Source organism: Coregonus clupeaformis, chromosome 19, assembly GCF_020615455.1.
Source record: "Coregonus clupeaformis isolate EN_2021a chromosome 19, ASM2061545v1, whole genome shotgun sequence".
NCBI lineage: Eukaryota > Metazoa > Chordata > Actinopteri > Salmoniformes > Salmonidae > Coregonus > Coregonus clupeaformis.
Window position 1 is genome coordinate 37,875,266 of NC_059210.1, and position 24,525 is coordinate 37,899,790.

Consider the following 24,525-nt stretch of genomic DNA (forward strand, 5'->3'; position numbering starts at 1 on the left):
AGGTGATACGCATTTCGTAGATCCAGTTTCCGTAAAGATGGTAGCACCATGAAGGAGGGGAAAAGCAGAATTAATCAAAGGCAGAGAATACTTGTTCTTAATGGTGATGTTGTTAAGTCCACGGTAATCAATACAGGGTCTGAGGGTCTTATCCTTCTTAGCAACAAAAAAGAATCCCGCTCCTACAGGTGACGAGGAAGGACGCATAATACCTGCCGCCAAGGAGTCCCGAATGTAAGTTCTCCATAGCCTCCGTCTCCGGCCGGGAGAGATTGTACAGGCGACTGCTGGGGAGCGGGGCTCCTGGCTGGAGGTCAATGGCACAGTCGTAAGGCCGGTGAGGAGGAAGAGAAGTAGCTCTGTGTTTGCAGAAAACGGATGCCAGGTCATGATACACGTCAGGAACATTAGAAAGATCCATGGACTCCAGTGGAGGTCGAGGGCACAGTACTGGCAGGAGTCAGAGCAGAACACAAACAATTCACATGACAAAATGTGCTCCATGAAACAATTTTACCTGTCACCCAATCAATGTGTGGATTGTGTCTTATGAGCCAGGGGATACCAAGGACCAGAGGGGTCTGTGGGCAGTCGATAATATGGAATTGAATGTTCTCCTGATGATTTCCCGACACTCTAAGACAAACAGGAACAGTCTGATGGGTAATATGGGTCAACAATTGTCCATTCAGACCCTTAGCCTGCAGCGGACAGTCCATAGGAACAGTCTCCAAATCCATTTGTTGAGCCCACTCTCTATCCAAAAGCTTTCGTCTGCACCAGAGTCAATCAGCGCACTAACAGAGAGATTCTGGAACTGCCACTGGAGGGATGCCTGGAGCAGAATGCGGGGAGAAGAGGAAGAATCCGCTGCTCGGCTCACCAAAACTTCTCCCATTAATGATGAGCCGGCCCTTTTCCCCGGACGAACTGGGCAGGAAGGAACGAAATGACCAGCTTCTCCACAATACAGGCAGACCCGAGCCTGAATCGACGTGCACGCTCCTCTGAGACAACCGTGCACGACCCACCTCCATGGCTTCGGGTTCAGTGCTCCTCGTATCGACTCGGGAAGACACGGCTTTCTCCGTAGGGGAAGATGCGGGGAGGAGTTTGTTGATGACAGACAGGTTGCTTGGAACTAACACTCCTCTCCCGGCGGCGCTCCCGAATCCGATTATCCAACCTGATGGTGAGTGAAATAAGATTATCCAGCGTAGGCGATTCATCATATGACACCAATTCATCTTTTAAAGTCTCCGACAAAGCATTGATGAACACTCCTTGTAATGCCTCGTCATTCCAACCACTCACTGCTGCTAAAGTCCGAAACTCCACTGCCATCTCCGCCACACTGCGAGCCCCCCTGCCGAAGAGAAAACAACCGTTTCGCAGCCTCCTTGCCTCGTACGGGGTGGTAAAAACCTTCCTCATCTCAGTGGTGAAGGCAACGTAAGCGTTGCAAATGTCCGACTGACTCTCCCAGACCGCGGATCCCCAGGCACGAGCGGAACCGCTAGTAGAGTTGATAAGGTAGGCAATACGGGCTCTTTCTGAGGCGTAGGTGAGGGGCTGTTGTTCAAACACTAACGAGCATTGAGTCAAAAAATCGCCACAGGTTCCCATGTTCCCGTCATAGCGCTCTGGAGCAGGAACAAAAGGCTCTCTGATCTGGGCTGAAGGGGGTAGTAAGGGCAGACACTTGATTGGTGAGAGTAATTGAACCTGATTAAGCAGCACCTGACTGTCCTCAGCAATCGTCTTAAACAGGGTATCATGTTGGCCAAGTAAAATGCCCTGATTGGCTATGGCAGTCCAAATTTGAGTGCACTCTGGGGTGGTATCCGAGCTACTGTCTGCTGGGTTCATGATGGTCAGATCATACTGTTATGATTTACCAGTATTAGAACCCAAATGCAGACAAGTACACCAAGCCAGAGAAGGTTTAACATGTTTATTTAAAATGTTCAATAGTCCAGGTTTCCAATAATAGGGAAGAGCAAGTCCAGGTTACAGGGAGGGTAACAGATCCAGGTCAGGGCAGGTGTGGTACCGTAATGTCCTAGTGTCCGTGGTGAGTCCAAAAGAGAGGTCCGGTAGTGGAGAGCAGGATGGTGGTGGCAGGAGTGAAGCGGAGGCAGGAGTCAGGTTCCAAATATCTGTGGCACAGGAGAAAAAGTAAATAGAACAGGCCAAAACACAAAGAGCAAAAATAAACAGGTTGAGTCGGCAGCGAGACTAACATGGTCGTCTTGACTATGATCTGACGATGAGTGGTAAGTTTGACCGGGTCTTAAAGGCTGAGGTGATTATGGTGAATGAGCTGCAGCTGGAACCCTGACTCCCGCACACCAGACTTCACTCCTGCAATCAAGGACAGACAGAGGGAAGGAGAGAGCAGAGAGAGAGCTACCTAGCAGCAGTAGGCCTAACACATCATCTATATGAACGCAGCTGCCACTTCATTAAAGCCGTTAGATGCAGTTTATCACAGCGCACTGCACTTTATTAGGGGTGACAGTTTTAGTACTCATCACTGCATTCTATACCAGAAACTTGGTTGGCCCTCTTTGATGTCACGTAGTTTGATACATTGCTATGTTTCCATTTATAAAGCCCTTTTACAAAAACTCCCACTCCACCTAACATCATTACTAAACTTTAGTCTTATGAGTTACCACACCCAGTCTCAGGGAACGCTGGAAATTCCTTTGGTCTCTACTGAGTTAGGTCAATTATCTTTTAGTTTTCTTGCACCTTGTTTGTTAAACAATCTTCAAAAATAAATGGGATGTTTTGGTTCCTGTAGGGTAATTCAGAAAGCGGGTTGAGGACCTTTTACTGATGAATGTGTTTGTTTTTATGACCGTGTTTTTATTTCTGCTTGAATTTTGTATTTTTATTTTGATGTGTGTATTTTCTGAAAATTCTGTAATTCAGGTCTCAGCTGTAAAAGAGACCTTGGTCTCAGTATGACTCCCTGATCAAATAAAGGCTCAATAAAACCTGACCTTTGTCCTCTTACCAAAACAAATACATAGAACCTTCTTGAATAGTCAGTACTGTCATACTGCACAGTAGAAGAGGACATAGTGTGCCGTCAACACATTGTATCGGACTTGATTGACCCAATAAGCAGGATAGGTTTCATTTCTCCAGACCCCCACTAAATAAACTGCATTCTCTATAGTATGCATCGACAGCCCCTCTCCTCCTCCTATCTACTAACGCCGCTGTATTAATTCCTATCTGACTGGGCTGTTGGTTTGCAGGCTGGTTAAGCCAATCCCATTCCCTTCCTTACCACTGAAACTCGATAGAGGGCATTAAAGAGTTGAGCACTTACTAAAACAACGGTCTTAAGGAAATCAAATGCTTCAACTACAACAAACAAGCAGTTAGTAATCTTCTTATAGAAATTAATGAAAAGGGGGGAATGGAGAGAGAGAGGGAGAGAGAGAGAGGGATGGAGAAAGGGATGGAGAGAGAGGGAGAGAGAGAGAGGGATGGAGGGAGAGAGAGAGGGAGGAAGGGAGAGAGACCCCCCTCCATCAGAGAGAGTAATGATCCTGTTAGATAGAATAAGAGGCCACTGTGGATCAGCAGGAAGGTGAGAATGAGAGATGGATTAATGATTAACATCCGACAAAAAGGATAGGTTATCCCCCCTTTCCAAAACGTCTATGATTCTATCTAAGTTTCAAGGTCAATGGTGTTACAAAATCTGAGCACCGACTATCAACAACCAGCTGATGTGAGTTGAACTTTATTCATCAGTGCAAAACCATGATGAGACGAATTTTCTAAATTTGATGTAGTACAGTATATCAAAATTATTGACAAATTATAAAGACAAAACTGAACATGAACAAATAGTTAATATTTCTTACCACAACCTCAGGCAGTGTCCAGGATATAACTCCAATAGGAATGACATCATATACTATAACAAGTACCACAACATTCAATATTCTCTTTCTCCTATGAATTGTACTGCCTGATGACTATTCTACAACTGTGTTCTTTCTGTTAACCTTCTGCTTGAAACAAAGAGGGTGAGTAGTTATATTATTATTTTGTCCCTGTGCCTCCTTTCTGTACAGATCAACTAATTTTGCTGTTGGCTTACAGCTAAAACCAAACCTCCCCATTACTTTTATTTTAATTAGCTAAGCATTGATAATACATAGTGCTCTTTCACCCGTCTTACTCTCTTGGTGAAAGATGTAGAGCGCTGGCAGTGTCAAAGGTTGGGTGTCTCGCTGTTCTTTAAAACAGGAAGATAATTAATTCAGAAGTATACTAAATGGGATTCACACGGATGTCCAATTTCTGGCATGTTTATCTACAAAACAAACAAAAAGCTGGCATTGTTTTGCAAGGCATGCAAACATGCCCTTCATATATTTTGACAGGCCTTGGTTCTCCCTATCATCCTACAGTCACACACACACACACACACACCGATAAATAAACACATGCTGTCCTACATACACAGCGTATTTTTCCCGACCAGACAGGTCTGGTTATTTTTATCAAGCCTCTTTGTTTTTGTGTTCTTCAGGTGTCTGTGTTTTTGTTTAATATTAGCGGTCAGTCAGTGTGATGGGCCAGAGAATCCATGCTAATTACTGTATCCACAGAGTTTAGCTCACTTTATAGACATGGGCTAATCCCAAGTGGCACCCTATTCCCTATATAATGCACTACTTTTGAAGAGGGCCCATAGGGCTATATTGAGACTAGGATGCCATTTGGGACCCGCATGGTGCCGGAGCCCAGTTGATCAGGATGTGTAATGATATTGTAATTGCATGGTAATTAATAGTTGAGCAAACACACAGCTTTCACTGCCTGAAGGCAGACATGTACCGCCATGCCGTCTTTGCTAGATGAGAGCTACTGATAATATTTGCACAGAATGAAACAATTCCATAATTTGGGGTGTGCTTTTTTTATTTATTTTATTATTGGGGGGCTTTTTGTGTGTTAAAACACAGAATTTCACAGTCATTGTCTTTAAAAAACAAGAATACACAAGATGCAACAGTTAACTACACAAACTAACCATTCGGTTTAGTTTAACCCCAACCAATACTTTCTCTAAAATAACTGTCTGTACACCAGTATGCTACAACACAAAGGCATTATTTCACTTGTTATGAAAACCTTGTTGAGGTCTGTCTGTTGAGAATGTTTCAACCAGCAGCGCATATGGTAGCCTAATGTCGCAGTCCGGCTTTGAAAGGAAACTGCTGAAGCCAAAGCTGGAATTTCACACAGCATTGAGTGAGACTGCATAGACAAGTGCTAAGCTGCCTATTGAAAGGCTGCAAAGCAAAAGACCTCATCCATTTGGCCTCTCCTAAAACTCTCCCTCCATCAGTCAGTTTGTGTGCCCCCCGCATCCCCCCATCAGCTCCATGGGCCACACCATGCAGAAGTAACAACATCAATGGTGTAAACCCTTGCCACTTGAGAGCATTACATTTCTTTGCATGCTTCACTTGATCAAAACGGAAGAAGCAGAATTTACGCCTTTTTGATGTACTTTTTCCTGCTGCTTTCAGAGGGGCATTAGGAACTGGTTTTGTTGTTCGTCTCTATACCAGAATACCACCCAGTAAAGGGCCACAGATACCAATCTGATGGTAGCAGATGGTCGGATGGCAGTTGCCAGTTTGAACGGGGTCACTGTTGTCAAACTGTCCCATGATGCTTGGCAGATACCTCCCAGAATGCTTCTCTCTCTATTCATGGGCCTGATTTAAAACAAAGTATACCTTATGGTGACAGTAAATATGCACAAGGTAATGCAGTACGGAGTGTGTTATTATAGTAACTAACTAGGGGCATGTTTATAGCTTTTCTGGTACTGTTGTAAGCAGTATAATATGAGACTGTTGGATTGAATTGTATATAGTAGCTACGTGTTTCATCACTAATTGTATCATTTAAAATGTTTAACACATTTCCATTTTAGTAATGGTCAGTGTAAAGTGGACAGTCAGAGATTGGTCACAGTTGCTCATTGTAACATGATGAGTGACAATAGCTCCTGACCTGGATGGAGAAAGGTTTTTAATCAGTTTGTGTCTGGAGCGTTGGGGAGGCCAAACAGTCTGACTGAGAGATGGATGAACCCCAACGGGCATCACAGAGCTCGGTTAGCACCTTCTAATGAAACCAGGCCTGTTAAAGCAGCTTGGCAGCATCCCACCTCGTTGGGCGCAGTGGTCAGTCTACATTAACACACGCACACCGCACACACACACACACACACACACACACACACACTGCAGGGGCTGCTGCAGGTACCAAAATAACTACCATTAGCTATCCCGCCGACACAACACACTCTATTTTCCCCATCAGACATTGGTTCCTGCTAGATTTTCACGCTCTCGGTTGTTGGCTGAATGAAAAACATTGGTGAGAGATAATTAAACACTTGGAAAGCAGTGGAAAACAATGTTCTATTTGTTTAATCTAATTTACTGTACCGCAACATGGTAGTGACAGTGTGAGGTTGGTAGGGAGTGGGCCGGGCTAGAGAAGACCAGGGTAGCATTGACACTCTGTGTCCTTTTGAAAGGGATGCGGGGTCAGATGGGGTGGAAGCACACACCGTACAGGTTTTTGACAGTGTTAAAAGATACAAAGAATCAGTTCAGAGGGACAGGGAAATTTACTGTTACTAAAGTTCCCTACATTCTCTTTGGGGACTATCTTCTTAAAAAGAAGATTACGGGAAACTCTGGTTGTTTTAAGGGTTTAGTTTGAACCCATGTCAAATCTGAACAGAATAGGCCCAAAGGTGTCAATGAACGGACATGTCAGAGAGTGAACACATCAAAGCATGCCTCTCCTCTCCCCTCTCCTCCTCTCTCCTCTCCTCTTCTCTCTCCCTACTTTGATGTGCTTTGACTGCGAATGTGGATGGAGGGGAATGGTTAATGTCCCGTTTCTACATAAATACATCCATTCGGACAATAAGAATGTCTGCTCTGGAGAAAGGCAGAACAGAGCTAGAATCGGAACATAACAATACAAAGAGATACCCACCATGTTTTACATTGTGACTAACACTTGCAATTGTTATAATGTTTAGAACAGTGATCATACACTAAACCTTCCTATCTTTTGTTTTGTTTTTGTTCTCGCCCCATAAATTGGACATGAAGTTTGTAAGTATAGCATTAAACATCAAGATCATAGATGGGGTTCAATTACTGTGTGTGTGTGTGTGTGTGTTTGTGTGTGTGTGTGTGTGTGTGTGTGGCGTGTGTACTACATTTGTTCTTCTGTCTCTCGCATAAGAGTGTTGTGTTCCCTAATTGTGTAGCTAGTTTCCCGTAGATTCCCTATAATACATGAAATAACGTGATTAGGACCCGTTCAGTCCTACAAACTAGAAATAATAGGGACACCTGTCCTTGGATCTAGCTCTTTAGTAAGGCATCAATAAACTCATCATTGGGCCGAATTAGCCAGCTTATTACAGAGCAGACACAGTGCCATTCTTCAAAGCCAAATCTGTTTAGGCAAATTAGGCATGAATTCAATTCAAAGGGAGATTTTATATAAAGGGGCATTTAAAAAAAAATGATTTCCACACTATGAGGTCGAAATAACACTCTGAAATTGTGAAAATGTGGATAATGCCCTTTTAGTGTAAGCTTTAAAAAAAGGTTTGGAATTTCAGCCTGTTCAGGTGGGATGGAGATTTTGGCCCACAGCATGACATCACAATCTGATCTGATTATTCTGACCAATGACCAGTCATCTTTTATTTGCATATGTATCCTCCTACTTTGAAGGGGTAAAAATCTAGACGATCCTATCCGCCAATCAGGGCTGTGTATATAAATATATTTAAATGTGTATCAACACAGCCCCACATGATCAAACTGAGCATTTCAATGGCAAAAGGAAGCTCCGGGAAATAAATGATAAAAAATATATTTTGAGTTATTTTCATGAAATAAACACACACAGTGATGATTTAAACACTTAATTAAAAAGACTGCATGGGGGCTTTAAATTAGCCTCAAACCTCCTCACACATTTCCCATTGACATCAGTGCATGATAACATTATTACATTCCTGAAGTTGGGATTTCAGTCAGTCAGTCATTGCGGGTGTATGTATGTGCAGAAGCAGTTTGAGTGTTGATTGACTGGCCCCTCCTCTCCCCTCCCTCTGTGTGTGTTCTCAGACGACGCTCCACTGGACAGCCAAGCAGGGCCGCGTGGAGGCAGTGGACATGGTTCGCGCTGGCATGAACGTCAACATCAGATTGGTGAGCGATCGCCGCGGTGACAGGTGGTGTCAGGCTGTACAGGTCAATGACACATAGTTCACACTGACTCCTTACTCCACCTCATACAGACCACAGCTACCGCATCTCCTCACACAGTTACCATTTTCTATGTCTGTCAATTGTTCACCACCCACACACACACACACACACACACACACACACACTCTTTGTGTGTTTTGACTATACTCCTTTAGTAAGATTCCTGCCCTGAGGTTATACTCCAGTCTCCCTGTGGTGTTTTAGTCCAAAGGCTTCATTAGTCTGAGGAGCTTCTCTTCAACTCTGGGCTGCTTGTTTGACAGAGTGAACTACTTACACCTCCCTTACCTCCAAGCAATTGGCAGTCTCTAATGTGCAACACTAAATAAATACCAGTTAAGTGTTACTTACTGTAGGCCTAACTCATGAGGATCTTCTCTCAATGTCATATCCCTGCCTGGTTAAATACTGTGAAATATTCACTGTGTTTGTTTTCTGTTATTTTGTTATTTTCAAAACGCTATTTTCTCTTTTATCAATCACACTCTTTTTGTAATTCATTTTGGGGCAGATTTTGACATTCACTGAGAGAGTTGTGTTCTTTTCTCAGCCCGGGGCTAAGTTTGCCTTCACAGTCAATACAAATTGTAATCATAACACCTGACACACACACACACACACACCCTGCCTGTCTTGTGTGCAGAGAGGCGGCAGAGGCGGGCAGGTGGTGGATTGATTCGAGGGGGCAATGTTGTGATTACTTAATGGCTTCCCAGACAGCCATGGGCCTGGAGAATTCAATTTAGTGTCTGCCTCTCTAAGTGTTAATCTCCTCTCCTCACAGCCCGCTGCCTGGTTATGATGTGATGTGCACACACAGGAGATAATGTTTAAGCCCCACCAGAGCAAAGTAAACCAGACAAGTCAGTTATTGGCTCTATAATTACATAATTAACTTTTTGTCTCTAATCGTTACGGGGGGTAATGGCTCTGATAAAATGGCTTCGCAACTGAGCAGAAAGCAAATCAAAAATCAATAATGCATAGACTTGCATTAAGAGCTAAGAAACCGTTGGATTCACTTAACACACTCCATACACTGGAGGCAGTTTAGAGGCTTTTGTAGCTTTTTATTTAGCTGCTAATCAATTTCATGTGGGTGTATCTATGTATGTGTGTTATCCCCTACAATAAGTCAACTTTCATCTGACATTAAGAGCTAACACTGTCAATTAGCTAGTTTCAAGTTTCAATATTCAAGTTTTATTAGTCGTATGTTCGGGATACACATGGTTTACGCCATCCAACGAAATACTTCGGTTTCTTCTCGACAATGCAACAGCAATAAGAATTAATAAAAGATAAGAGTACAAACATAAAGTAAATGGCTCAGTAGAATAGAAGAAGCTGAACTTGCAAGGGAGGACACACAATGTTGACATGCAATGCATCTCGTAGATGTAGCATTGTCCATTGTCATCTTAGTGCAGATTTTTATTTTATTTTATATACCTCTTTGAAAAATGACATTGTGAACCAGATGAAATACTAATTTGCTATTTTCTTACCACCCACGTCTTCCTATGACACACAATCCTCACCATCTCTACACAGCATGTACAGTGAGGGAAAAAAGTATTTGATCCCCTGCTGATTTTGTACGTTTGCCCACTGACAAAGACATGATCAGTCTATAATTTTAATGGTAGGTTTATTTGAACAGTGAGAGACAGAATAACAACAAAAAAATCCAGAAAAACGCATGTCAAAAATGTTATTAATTGATTTTCATTTTAATGAGGGAAATAAGTATCTGACCCCTCTGCAAAACATGACTTAGTACTTGATGGCAAAACCCTTGTTGGCAATCACAGAGGTCAGACGTTTCTTGTAGTTGGCCACCAGGTTTGCACACATCTCAGGAGGGATTTTGTCCCACTCCTCTTTGCAGATCTTCTCCAAGTCATTAAGGTTTCAAGGCTGATGTTTGGCAACTCAAACCTTCAGCTCCCTCCACAGATTTTCTATGGGATTAAGGTCTGGAGACTGGCTAGGCCACTCCAGGACCTTAATGTGCTTCTTCTTGAGCCACTCCTTTGTTGCCTTGGCTGTGTGTTTTTGGTCATTGCCATGCTGGAATACCCATCCACGACCCATTTTCAATGCCCTGGCTGAGGGAAGGAGGTTCTCACCCAAGATTTGACGGTACATGGCCCCGTCCATCGTCCCTTTGATGCGGTGAAGTTGTCCTGTCCCCTTAGCAGAAAAACACCCCCAAAGCATAATGTTTCCACCTCCATGTTTGACGGTGGGGATGGTGTTCTTGGGGTCATAGGCAGCAATCCTCCTCCTCCAAACACAGCGAGTTGAGTTGATGCAAAAGAGCTCGATTTTGGTCTCATCTGACCACAACACTTTCACCCAGTTCTCCTCTGAATCATTCAGATGTTCATTGGCAAACTTCAGACGGGCCTGTATATGTGCTTTCTTGAGCAGGGGGACCTTGCGGGCGCTGCAGGACTTCAGTCCTTCACTTCGTAGTGTGTTACCAATTGTTTTCTTGGTGACTATGGTCCCAGCTGCCTTGAGATCATTGACAAGATCCTCCCGTGTAGTTCTGGGCTGATTCCTCACCGTTCTCATGATCATTGCAACTCCACGAGGTGAGACCTTGCATGGAGCCCCAGGCCGAGGGAGATTGACAGGTCTTTTGTGTTTCTTCCATTTGCGAATAACCAACTGTTGTCACATTTACATCACATTTACATTTTAGTCATTTAGCAGACGCTCTTATCCAGAGCGACTTACAGTTAGTGAGTGCATACATTATTTAATTTTTTTCATACTGGCCCCCCGTGGGAATCGAACCCACAACCCTGGCGTTGCAAACCTTCTCACCAAGCTGCTTGGCGATGGTCTTGTAGCCCATTCCAGCCTTGTGTAGGTCTACAATCTTGTCCCTGACATCCTTGGAGAGCTCTTTGGTCTTGGCCATGGTGGAGAGTTTGGAATCTGATTGATTGATTGCTTCTGTGGACAGGTGTCTTTTATACAGGTAACAAGCTGAGATTAGGAGCACTCCCTTTAAGAGTGTGCTCCTAATCTCAGCTCGTTACCTGTATAAAAAACACCTGGGAGCCAGAAATCTTTCTAATTGAGAGGGGGTCAAATACTTATTTCCCTCATTAAAATGCAAATCAATTTATAACATTTTTGACATGCGTTTTTCTGGATTTTTTTGTTGTTATTCTGTCTCTCACTGTTCAAATAAACCTACCATTAAAATTATAGACTGATCATTTCTTTGTCAGTGGGAAAATGTACAAAATCAGCAGGGGATCAAATACTTTTTTCCCTCACTGTAAGTAGTCCCTTACCTCGCTGTGGCAAGTACCGTTAAACATATATAGGAAAATGCTAGAAATATGAATAGCCCTATGGCTGCTGTATGCGTTTCATATGAATTGAGCATTGACAAACAATTCACTGAGCCAAATGACCTGCAGTGGTAGTGTGAAATTAGGTTGTGCCTCTAACTCTGATGTTCTCAGATTTTCTCTCTATTCCTCTGGTCTCCTCCATGCCTGGCGATTTGGCTGGCGACATGCTCTCCTCTTCAGGGGGTAAGACTTATTCTAATATTCTAATACACCTTTGAAATGAGTCCATACTGTAGCGGTCATGAATATGGTAAAGGAGAGCTGTCACGCCTTGTGAATTGAAGAGTATAATTCTCTTTCGCCACCCCGCTCCTCAGACTCTTCTTCATATCTCGTAGTGGGAATAGGGCCTTAGAGTGATATTCCCTCATCACATGTGGGTGGAGAAAGGGAGTTTGGACTGGAGGACTCATACGAACAGGCATACAGAAGGAAGCCAATTCCAGTCTGCCCACCATAGGCATCCAACAAATAGGTTTAGAAGAGGGGTGGCGCCAAGTTACATTGGGTCATTGAATTAAGTATTATCAAATATGGCTTGTGTCCACAATCAGAATGAACAATAAATTGTACTCTGAGTTGGCAAAGTTAGCATGTACAGTATCTTTGAAAGGAGAGGGTATTCTGGGTCTGTTTAGATCATCTCCCTGTTTGTCAGTGGACTCTGAGGGCTCTATTTTAACAGAATTAACACAATGGCGGCCCTGGCGGTAGCACTATAGGTTCGGGGTTATGTCAGAAAATGTTTTTGCTATTTTCACAACCGGAATTATGGGCGCAGTAGCTGGCGGTGGCGCGAAAGGGCTGGGTTTTGATTTAAAAAATAAGTTGTAGGTGTATCGAGGCTTGATCCCTCAGATCGTGCTCCATGGCTAAATATGTGGTTGTTTCAAGTTGTGTATTTATGGTATTTTATGTACTGCGTTGTCATCAACTCCAATTCGAATGTTAGTCCATTATAGCCTAGTTTGTTAAATAGCCTACAGAAACTAAATAATAAAATGTATCTAGGCCATCCCATCTTTGCTAAATATGTTGACATGTTTGCAGTCCACATTGTAAGAAGCATAACTGCATGGCTTCAATATGGAAATAGCATTCATGGAGGGGGTTTTACGCAAGTCCAAAACAGGAGCTGGCTAAAATATTGTAGGCCTACACAATACATAGGTTAAAAGGGGATGTCCGCTCACAGTTTTGCTGCTTGTTTTCAAGGACACACCTCAAATATTGCCACCCCTCCCACCTCAGCACAACCGATATTAGACAGGTAAAATGCTGAACCTGGCACATGGGGTGAAACACGCCAGAGTGCCAGTTTTTACATGCTGAAATTGCAAACTGATGTGCGTTTGGCACTTGCGCCAAAGTAGCACCAGACAAAAATAGAGTGCTGAGTGTGTTTTTCATTCAATAGCTTATGGGTTGTCTTGGACATGTTACAAAACCAGCTTATCAGCCAACAACAGAGTTGGATTCCCGCTGAGTTCACATACCTTGATCTCACCCTACACCCTTGACACCCTAGTTTAATGCCATTTGTCCTTGATCTAAAGTACATTTGAACACATTAAAGGGACTTTGACCTTTCAGCAAATGTGAAATACCTAATTTAAGGCCATTTAAGTCAAATGTAGAGGTAAAATGGGTTCTCCTTTACCTTGCAAAAGGAGCATACAGTATCTAGAGCCTCCACACATAGATGTACTGTTTTTCTTTTAGCCACATTAATACATTTTAGTCATTCAGCAGTTGCTCTTATACAGAGCAACTAGCAGGATCAATTAGGGTTAAGTGCCTTGCTCAAGGGCACATGGACCGATGTTTCACCTAATCGGCTCGGGGATTCGAACCAGCGACCTTTCGGTTACTGGCCCAACGCTCTTAAATTCTAGGCTACCTGCCGCCCCACATATATGAATACCCAGATAAATGTAGACCTCACAATACATACTCACGCAGTGTGTTAAGTGTGTATGCATTAAGTTTATGTACAGCATGCGCTTATATTATATTTTTATTTATTATCTGCTAAAACAATATCGATGCTCTTACTTTGCTGCCATCCATCCACACATATTTTCAGTAGACAATGGGATAAATGTATTTAAGACTTGTTTGGAAGGAAAGTGACAAGATAGAAACACAGAGGACAATGAAGTGACAGTACAATGTTTCAGCTTGTCTGAAAGCTTCATAGATGTACTGCATATCAAAGAGTCTCCTGGGCCCAATATGTCTCTGTTTTGATAAGAGTTTAGCATGACTGTGTCGCAGCGCTTCATACAGACCCATTACTCTAATCAATACTGACATCAAAATCTCCCCCCACATTTCGGTACTGTCACTTAACTTCTCTCTGACAGAAAACAAATTGTCAAGTTTTTGAGCACTGTGTTTGTATGATAGTGACACCAGAGAAGAACTCAATGTGAATGACAGTGTGTCCGGTGGGGGAGATCAGTGTTAATGTGTACAAATGACAAGCGTGGTAGCCCACAGCAGGTTCTGCGAATCAGACAGACAGAATAAATACAAAGATTCCTCACGTCAAAGCATGAAGTGTCATCCGGTTAGTGATGATATCTGAATGTACAGATAGACAGACTGCGAGACCTTCCGGTTTTAATAACTGGTTACAAATAAATTACGCTAAGGTTCACAATCCACAATGAGGATCAGGAAAGCACTCCAATATCCTCCTCATACTTTATCCACTCATTATTAAACCTTTATTTTGACAGGGAAGTCATACTAAGACTAGGGTCTCTTTTTCAGATGAGCCCTGCATATATACAGTACAAAAAAACATATATACAACATACAATATACAAAATTACAAAACACATTAAGAAAAACAGACACATTTATTAACATAGAGGTCTCCGATCATTACTCTGAACTGACCCAGGGGGACTAGAACATCTAATTTCAGAGATCTCTGTGAGTTGTTCTACATAAAGGGCTCAAAAAAACTACAAGCAGCTTTACCCAACTCTGTGGAGACCGAAGGGGCCTATGACCGGGTTTGGTAATTTGTAAGTCTAAATTGAATGAATGATGATAGATACATAGGAAGTTTCTGCATGAGTGCTTTGTAAATAAACACAAGAAAATGCTGCTCTCTCCTTACATACAAAGAGGCCCATCCCACATTTTGATACAAAACACAATGGTGAGTTCTATAAGCATCACCAGTAATAAACCTAAGGGCACAATGGAAAACAGCATCTGGTGGTTTAAGTTTAGATGCTGCTGCATGCATATAGATAATATCCACATAATCTAAAATATACATAAAAGTGGCCTGGACAATTTCCTTCCTATTAACAAAAGTCAGACATGCTTTGTTTCTGTAAAAGAAACCAAACCTCAACTTCAACTTCTTCACCAGCTCAGTCACATGTTTTTTAAATGACAGTTTGTCATCAAGGCAGATACCAAGATATTTTTAGGAAGGACCTTGCTCAATTTGTGTACCGTTCAAACTAGTCATTATAAATTCATTGAAATCTGGGTTATGGGACCTAGAAAAAAAAGCATGCATTTTGTTTTGTTTGCATTTAGCACTGACTTTAGATCCAATAGTGACCTCTGCAGTGCTAGACAATCTGATTTCAAATGTGAAAAGGCTTGGCCAACCGATGGAGCAATGGAATACAACACTGTATCAACTGCAAACAAATTAATATTTTTTGGTTTGTTATTTATATAGATTGTAAACAGTAGTGGGCCCCTTTATGTAACTCAAGGAACTCAGATTTGACCCCTTGACCTTGATGGCTTGAGTTCTGTCATTGAGATAATTATGAAATTATTGGCAAGCATCAGTACCCAACCCTATCGAGGACAGCTTATTCAATAGAATAACATAGTCTACAGTATAAAAAGCTTTTGACAAGTCTACAAACATGGCAGCACAATTCTGTCTATCATCTAAGGCATTTGCAATATCATTTGCAACAAGCATGGTAGCCGTAGTGGTGCTATGTTTAGGTCTGAATCCGGATTGATTAACATTAAGAATACCAATTACAGATAGAAAATAATGTAGCTGTTTGTTGACCAATGCAGTGGTGGAAAAAGTACCCAATTGTCATAAAAGTAAAGATACCTTAATAGAAAATGACTCAAGTAAAAGTCAGTAAAATCCTACTTGAATAAAAGTATACTTAAGTATCAAAAGTAAATGTAATTCCTAAAATATAATTAAGTATCAAAAGTCAAATTAAAAGCATAAATCATTTCAAATTCCTTATATTAAGCAAACCAGACGGGACGATTTTCTTGTTTTTTTTATTTACGGATAGCCAGGGGCACACTCCAACACTCAGACATCATTTACAAACAAAGCATTTGTGTTTAGTGAGTCCGCCAGATCAGATGCAGTAGGGATGACCAGGGATTGTCTCTTTAAGTGCATGAATTAGACAATTTTCCTGTCCTGCTAAGCATTCAAAATGTAACGAGTACTTTTGGGTGTCAGTGAAATTGTATGGAGTAAAAAGTACATTATTTTCATTAGGAATGTAGTGGAGTAAAAGTAAAAGTTGTCAAAAATATAAACAGTAAAGTAAAGTACAGATACCCATAAAAACTACTTAAGTAGTACTTTCAAGTATTGTTACTTAAGTACTTTACACCACTGGACCAATGATTCTAGGATTTTCGCATGACAAGGGAGCCTGGAAATGGGTTGATAATTATCGAGATCACTACTATCCCTGCTCTTATGGAGTGGCAGCACAAAAGCTGCTTCCCACACTTTTAGAATATTTCCTGATACTAAAGTTAAATAAAACATGTGTTACTGAGCCAGCAATGGGGGTCACTGCATACTTAAGCAAAGACGGGTCCAAATTGTCAGCCCCTAATGACTTCTTGGTGTCAATAGCTAATAAGGCAGCAATAACTTCTGTTTATGTGAGTTGCCCCTAAAAAAAACCTGACTACCATTTCCCAAATCCTGTGAGGTTGACTGATCATCCATCGAGGCAACTGGAGGCTGTATGTGGGAAGAACAGTCAACTGGCTGACCAAGACCAGTATGACCACCATTTCTTTTAAATAAGAAACCAGCTGAGAACAATGCAGATTAAAAGCATCACAAATCTTCACTTTTTCAATAATCATGCAGGAGTCTAAAACTTGTTTAGGCAGGGAAGTAGAAAAATTACCCCACTTCAGTGAATTAATAGTTTTCCTGAATATAGAGGGATCACTAACAGAGTCTGCCATAGTGCTAAAGAAGTAGTTTGATTTGGCCTGTTTAACTGAGGCAGTGCACCTATTTCTCAATTGCCTAAATAGCTGCCAATCAGCTAACGAGACAGTTTGTCTTGGCCCAGGCTTGATTTCTTATCAAGAGGAGGTCTGAGAGTACAGGAGTGTACCATGGATTAGTTCGGTTTTTTGACTGAGTTGCTTGAAAGGGTCATGTTTACCAGCCAGAGAGGTAAAAATAGATTAGAAAAATTCAAGTGCCAATACATGGTCTGGTATACAGCTAGTAGAAAAAATCTCAGAATAATATAGGTCATGAAGGAACGCCTGGGGCGATATATATTTATTTTTTCTCTTCACAATTATACGAGGGTCTGAATTTTTCAATTTGGTATCTCTAATACAAGCAATAGGGCAGTGGTTGCTGATATTATTTGCAAAAATACCACTAGCCAAATACTTATGTGGACGGTTAGTCAGGATTAGGTCAATCAATGAGGAGTTTGCTAGGTTTTTTACATTAATCCGAGTGGGTTTCATTATCAGCTGAGTCAAGTTGAACTCAAGACAGATATTTTTTAACTGATCTGAGGCATGTGTAAGCCAATCAAGATGTAGATCTCCTAACACAACTAGTTCAGATACCAGAAAAGGGTTTTTATTAAATAATCAGAAATAATACCAACAGCTAAGAGAGCATGATGCCATAAGAGTAGATTTGACATAAATAGCCGCCCCTCCCCCCCCTTTTTTGTCTATCACATCTGAAAATTTTGTAGTCCACAATGGCAACATCCTTATCCATAATCAAATAATTCAGCCAGGTCTCTGAGATAACCAGAACGTCTGGGGTAGTGTCATGCACCCAGACATCCAAATCGCTGTGATTTAATGGGAGTAAATACCTTTGAGGAGCTTGATTTGATCATAACACAGTATGACTTATATGATGTTTTGAACACTGATGTTTGTGTCTGTTTGGTAGGACTAACATACCTTCTGGTGTTTGTGATTGTTTGGTAGGACTAACATACCTGCTGGTGTTTGTGATTGTTTGGTAGGACTAACATACCTGCTGGTGTTTGTGATTGTTTGGTAGGACTAACATACCTGCTGGTGTTTGTGATTGTTTGGTAGGACTAACATACCTGCTGGTGTTTTTGATTGTTTGGTGGATACTACTGCTGGTGTTTGTGATTGTTTGGTAGGACTAACATACCTGCTGGTGTTTTTGATTGTTGGTAGGACTAACATACCTGCTGGTGTTTGTGATTGTTTGGTAGGACTAACATACCTGCTGGTGTTTGTGATTGTTTGGTAGGACTAACATACCTGCTGGTGTTTGTGATTGTTTGGTTGGACTAACATACCTGCTGGTGTTTGTGATTGTTTGGTAGGACTAACATACCTGCTGGTGTTTGTGATTGTTTGGTAGGGTTGTAACACTGATGGTTGTGTTATGTTTGGCAGGGCTACACGGCGTTTCACCTGGCCTCTATACACGGACACCACTACATCATCCATCTCCTGATCAACACCTACAGTAAGTGATTACACCAATACCTACAGTAAGTGATTACACCAACACATACAGTAAGTGATTACACCAACACCTACAGTAAGTGATTACACCAACACCTACAGTAAGTGATTACACCAACACATACAGTAAGTGATTACACCAACACCTACAGTAAGTGATTACACCAACACCTACAGTAAGTGATTACACCAACACCTACAGTAAGTGATTACACCAACACATACAGTAAGTGATTACACCAACACCTACAGTAAGTGATTACACCAACACATACAGTAAGTGATTACACCAACACCTACAGTAAGTGATTACACCAACACCTACAGTAAGTGATTACACCAATCTGACTAGCTTATTCCACTTTTTTTATCATCATAATACAACACACGTATCTGATACGTTTACCATATCAGGCCATAAACACGTGTCAGAAATACAATCCTACAACTGTTTGCCTACAACTACTGTTCTTGCTCATATGTTGCCTTACGACAGCTGTAAGGAGTCTAAAATGGGTATTGCACACAGGATATGGCATATGGGTTCAGACTCAGACTCATAGAGAGAGAAGGCCTGGATGCAGATTGTGCATGCATTCAGGGACTGTCTGAAAGCCAATCTAAACAATATCACAAACCAAATGACCTTGGTCAGAGCTGAGACAGAGCACCAAACTCCTCCATCAGATGACAAGGCGGGACGTTGCCAACACACTCACAAAAGACCATTGTGGTCCGGCATGCCCACTCTGCACGAGGAGAAGCGGATCAGTGCATCTAATGAGTCTAACCAAGCTATGAAGCCCAATGGAGCAATTCATGATTAAGGCTGCATCCCAAACGGCACCCTATTCCCTATATAGGGAATTACTTTTAGTCAGAGCACTATGGGCCCTGGTCAAAAGCAGTGCATTATATAGGGAAAAGGGTGCCATTTGGGACACAGCCCAAATCTGCAGGATCCCTGTGGTGGTGTGCCAGGTCAGAGGCCTTGGTTCTGGAGCCCTCCTGCCAGTATAGACAGCCATATGCTAGGAGTCAGCCTGTACCATTCACCCCCTCGGGGTCACTGTCTTCAGACACTCGCTCTGTACACAAAAGCATGTTCCCATATGGCCAATGAGGAGAATGGGCAGACTGCGCTCTCTCTGCCAAGGACCCCCTCTATGAATCCCTTTTTGTGTCTTTCAGAGTCAATGAGAGCGAGGGGAGGGTGGGGGGGGTAGGGAAGGGAGGGATGGGCATTTGGCCTGTCAGTCAAGTGCTCCTGTTACTGTGTGACAGCTTAGCTAAATGTAAGGGTGTGTTGCCACCATGCAACTCATTTGTCTGAACCCTACTTCCTCTATGTAGATTGGTGTTCTTTCCCTTGTCTCTGTTTTCGAAGGGACCAAAGAAGAGACCACAGTCTCCTGGGACAACTCTTTGAATTAATGACATTTTAACATCGGCCCCTAAAACGCCGTCCCCATCCCACTCATGTTGGACAAGACTCCTACATTCAGCACAAGGCTTTATGTAAAAAATATTTAAAGTCAACAAAGATACTGCATAACCATCGCAAAGGAACATTTGATTAAAACAATAAGTGAAGGAACAGTTAGTCCAAATTTGTTTGTTTGTTTAAACCTAACCTGAGCTCTCCCCAGTCCCAACCACACAAGGAGAGAGAGGTAGAGATGTGAGTCTCAGCAGACAGACGCACGCAGCAGTAATTGTCTAACTGTGTTTACCAGAGCTGTAAGGGAGTGTCATTAGGAGGAGCTGTCAGTAACGAACAGAATCAGTTACACATCCTAACCATGCCCACCTCTGTGTGAGAGAGAAAACAAGTTCTATGGACCCACTATCTCATTTAAACTGCCCTGTAATTTATTGGTTTACATCGACATGTACATTTGTGGAAATATAAGTAGCTACTCTTGCTGAATTTAGCTCACAGTTTGTTAAACAACTATTGTTAAGGTATCATATTCACAATCAACCAATAACCGCAAATTTGCATCGATTACACAGACAAGATGATCTTTGAAATGCTCATGTTTATGTACAGGAGTGTTATACAATATCGCTATTAGATAATGACTTTCTGACGCTACAGTGTACGGACAAACATTTTCAGATGCTTTACCCTTGGCCTGTTTTTACCCACAGTGCCCTGGGGCCGTGTTTATCAAGCATCTCAGAGTAGGAGTGCTGATCTAGGATCCCAGGGCCGGCCCCAGCCTTTTGGGGGCCCTAAGCAACATTTTGTTGAGCAAGTTGCTTCAATTCTACACATTTTGCCATGACTTATGCCATCCGACTGGGCACACACTGGTTGAATCAACGTTGTTTCCACGTCATTTCAATGAAATTACATTGAACCAATGTGGAATAGACGTTGAATTGACGTCTGTGCCCAGTGGGATGCGAATATGATAACGGAGAGAGGATTTTCCAATTTCATAACAAATTTCATGCAATTCTACTAATTTTGCCATGGGGGGTAATTCACCCGGTCGGTAATTCAACCATGATTACTACAAGTTTAGATAGCTGGCTAGACTAACTTACCAAACCATTTTTGGGGGGGCTGACATGGGCTAATTGAGTGTTTAATTGAGTGACTGACATATCAAGAGACAAACTTCTGATGCACAACCTAATTTAAGAATTGCCCTTGTGTATTCTACTATTCTAACTCTCAACAGTAAGTTGAGACAGCGACTGAGTTCCTAATGTCACTTATGTCGCTTAATGTCGCTTATGTCGCTTAGTGGCTAGGGCCGGCCCTGGTTTTGCCTTTTAGATCACAATGAATAAGATTACATTGACAGGGGTGACTTTATCCTAGATCAGCACTCCTACTCTGAGACACTGGATACATACGGCCTGTGGTCTGCTCTGGTCATGACAGGGTTAAATGCTGCTTTGCATCAGGCAGCCCCAAAACGGCAATCAAACCTGACAGCAGCAAACTCTTATTCATTTTCATTGGATTGGCAGGGCTGGCAGATGGTTACCGTCCGTCTGCAGAGAGAGAGAGAGAGAGAGAGAGAGAGAGAGAGAGAGAGAGAGAGAGAGAGAGAGAGAGAGAGAGAGAGAGAGAGAGAGAGAGAGAGAGAGAGAGAGAGAGAGAGAGAGAGAGAGAGAGAGACTGAATACAGAATGAGACATTTCAGAAACAGTGGATCCGGTGTCATTCATTCTGAAGAGGCATAACAGGCTGTTGACTCGCCTTCAAAAAGAATAGGAGCTGTTGACCTTTCTCTCTCTCTCTCTCTGTCCGCCCTCCTCTCAAAAGCACAATTCCCTCTCCTCCGCTGCATGTTATCTCAGATAATTACCTGCCGCCTCTCTCCGGAGTCCCTGGGGTCTCTCTCCCTCCCTCTCACTGAGCCTCTCCATTGTGGAGGGGAATGGAGGAAGAAAAGAGGAGAGGAGAGGGATTTTTCTGCCCAGCTTCCTGCTAGCCAACAAGCTGTTCCTTAATGAGCCTCTCAGGTATTGGTGGTGGTGGAGCAGGAGGCCCCCCATCCAGTTGAGAGAGCCTCCGTCCGCGAGTGTGTAACGTGGCCACAGTGATGAGCATTGTGGGAATAAACGGGGGCAATAGCCAGAGACCATTCCACCTCCCGCCTCTCACACTTTGGAGATTAGTTTTAATGACCCCCCCATAGGTACCTCTTTAAAAACATCAGATACAGGAGCTGAGGAGCGAGTCGCTCACATGCCCTTGACTTCTGTTCTCTCTCTGACACTTTGAGACACGACTCAAAACTGCTGGCCTACAGTATTAGCCAACTGAACTGCCTCTAGCCTAATACCTACTGTGTGTGTGTGTTTTGTGATTTTTAGGGAATACACTATCATGACTTATGTTGGAACATAGTTGTGTTTGGAAAGCAATAACCATTGCTATTTTGCAGGTTATGAATGGATTTATATCTAAATAAATGAATTCTGATGGGATCATATCAAATGATCTCCTGACTTTACAAATCAGATATATTTGTTAAAAATGTAGCATCCTGCACAGTATCATGTATATCTAAGTTGATCAATATGTAATGATGATCTTCCCCATTTGATCAGATGCCAGAACTAACATCAGGGACTACCATGGGAAGCATGCAGTCCACTACTGGAGTGGCAGCGCTGATGCGTTCAACAAACCAAGCTCCCAGTCATGTGAGTGCTGCTACTGTTTGGCCTTCCTGTGGTTTCCTCTTGTAGCTAAAGGGAACACCACATACATATTCACCACAGAGGTTAGTCAATCTCAAACTCAACTCTGGACCTCGAAGCCAGTTCCAGTGCTTGTTTGAATTGTTCCCCTCTAATCAGGGACTGATTTAGACCTGGCACACCAGGTGGGAGTAATTAATTATCAGGTAGAACAGAAAACCAGCAAGCTCTGGACCTCGTAGGGTAAGAGTTGAGTACCCCAGGCTGTAGAAGATGCAGTAGGTAGTGTTGGTTGAGCCGTTTCATCCACTGATGGTGTAGTTTGGTATAGTTTAAGTAGAGCTGTTGTAATTGGTTGCATGTGTTGTCTCATTAAAAGTTAGCACTCTGGCATGCCAATACTGATGAAACATGCCTTGTCGTTCCTCCCCCTCTCAGGTGGGAAGTGGTCGTCCAAACGACTACACCAACCTGCCCTCTCTGCTCCTCTCTCGATCTCGGAGCCAGGGGAACCTTAACAACCTGGAGTTTGGGACTGCGCCTCAGACCCACCGGACCCTTCGCTCCCACTCCCGCTCCCCATCCAACATAGTCTTCCACAGCTACCCATCCCCACAGCTCTATAGAGATAATTTCTGATCAAAGGTCCATAACAGATGATGACTTTTAGGCTGCATCCAAAATGGCACCCTATTCCCTTTATAGTGCACTACTTTTGACCAAGGCCCATAGGGCCCATATGTAGAGAATAGGGTGCCATTTGGGACAAAGCCTTATTTTTCTATTAAGACCATGGTGATAAAATAATTAACTTTCAATCAATCAAATCCAGTTGTGCCTCTCTGAAGTGTCCAATCGTATTATGAAGTGTCTCCATATTATGATTGGACACTTCAGAGAGGCACAACTGGATTTGATTGATTGAAAGTTAAAGAAAGTTGTCTGGCACAGAAGTCTCTCTCCTCAATAAAGTTATGACACATATGGTATTTTAGTTAAGTTCATCATGTAGCTAGCTACTCTCACTTTTACCTTTGTTGATATACAATACCAGTCAAAGGTTTGGACACACCTACTCATTCAAGGGTTTTTCTTTATTTTTACTATTTTCTGCATTGTAGAATAATAGTGAACTCATCAAAACTATGAAATAACACATATGGAATCATGTAGTAACCAAAAAAGTGTTAAACAAATAAAAATATATTTGAGATTCTTCAAAGTAGCCACCCTTTGCCTTGATGACAGCTTTGCACACGCTTGGCATTCTCTCAACCAGTTTCATGAGGAATGCTTTTCCAACAGTCTTGATGGAGTTCCCACATATGCTATTTCCACCGGTCTAATGTCCATTGTTCGTGTTTCTTGGCCCAAGCAAGTCTCTTCTTCTTATTGGTGTCCTTTAGTAGTGGTTTCTTTGCAGCAATTCGACCATGAAGGCCTGATTCACGCAGTCTCCTTTGAACAGTTGATGTTGAGATGTGTCTGTGACTTGAACTCTGTGAAGCATTTATTTGGCCTGCAATTTCTGAGGCTGATAACTCTAATGAACTTATCCTCTGCAGCAGATGTAACTCTGGGTCTTCCATTCCTGTGGCGGTCCTCCTGAGAGCCAGTTTCATCATAGTGCTTGATGGTTTTTGCGACTGCACATCTTGAAATGTTCAGTATTCAGTATTGACTGACCTTCATGTCTTAAAGTAATGATGGACTGTTGTTTCTCTTTGCTTATTTGAGCTGTTCTTGCCATAATATGGACTTGGTCTTTTACCAAATAGGGCTATCTTGTATACCCTCCCTACCTTGTCACAACACAACTGATTGGCTCAAACGCATTAAGAAGGAAA

The 24,525-nt window shown here is 42.4% G+C and overlaps 1 protein-coding gene across 2 annotated transcripts in view; it reads left to right on the forward strand.

The window, feature by feature from the left end:
• The window catches only part of LOC121531406 (ankyrin repeat domain-containing protein SOWAHC), a 37,094-nt gene extending 13,429 nt beyond the window's left edge, over positions 1-23,665 (forward strand). Inside the window, exons 2-6 of one of the 2 annotated variants that reach the window (XM_041836644.2) lie at positions 8,220-8,303; positions 11,465-11,467; positions 18,437-18,509; positions 22,586-22,681; positions 23,117-23,665. In XM_041836644.2, the coding sequence (XP_041692578.1) occupies positions 8,220-8,303; positions 11,465-11,467; positions 18,437-18,509; positions 22,586-22,681; positions 23,117-23,196 (336 nt within the window). In that variant the 3' untranslated portion in view covers positions 23,197-23,665. The remainder of the gene's footprint in view (positions 1-8,219; positions 8,304-11,464; positions 11,468-18,436; positions 18,510-22,585; positions 22,682-23,116) is intronic. The other variant, XM_041836645.2, reaches the window with a different exon arrangement.
• The last annotated feature ends 860 nt before the right edge of the window (positions 23,666-24,525 follow it).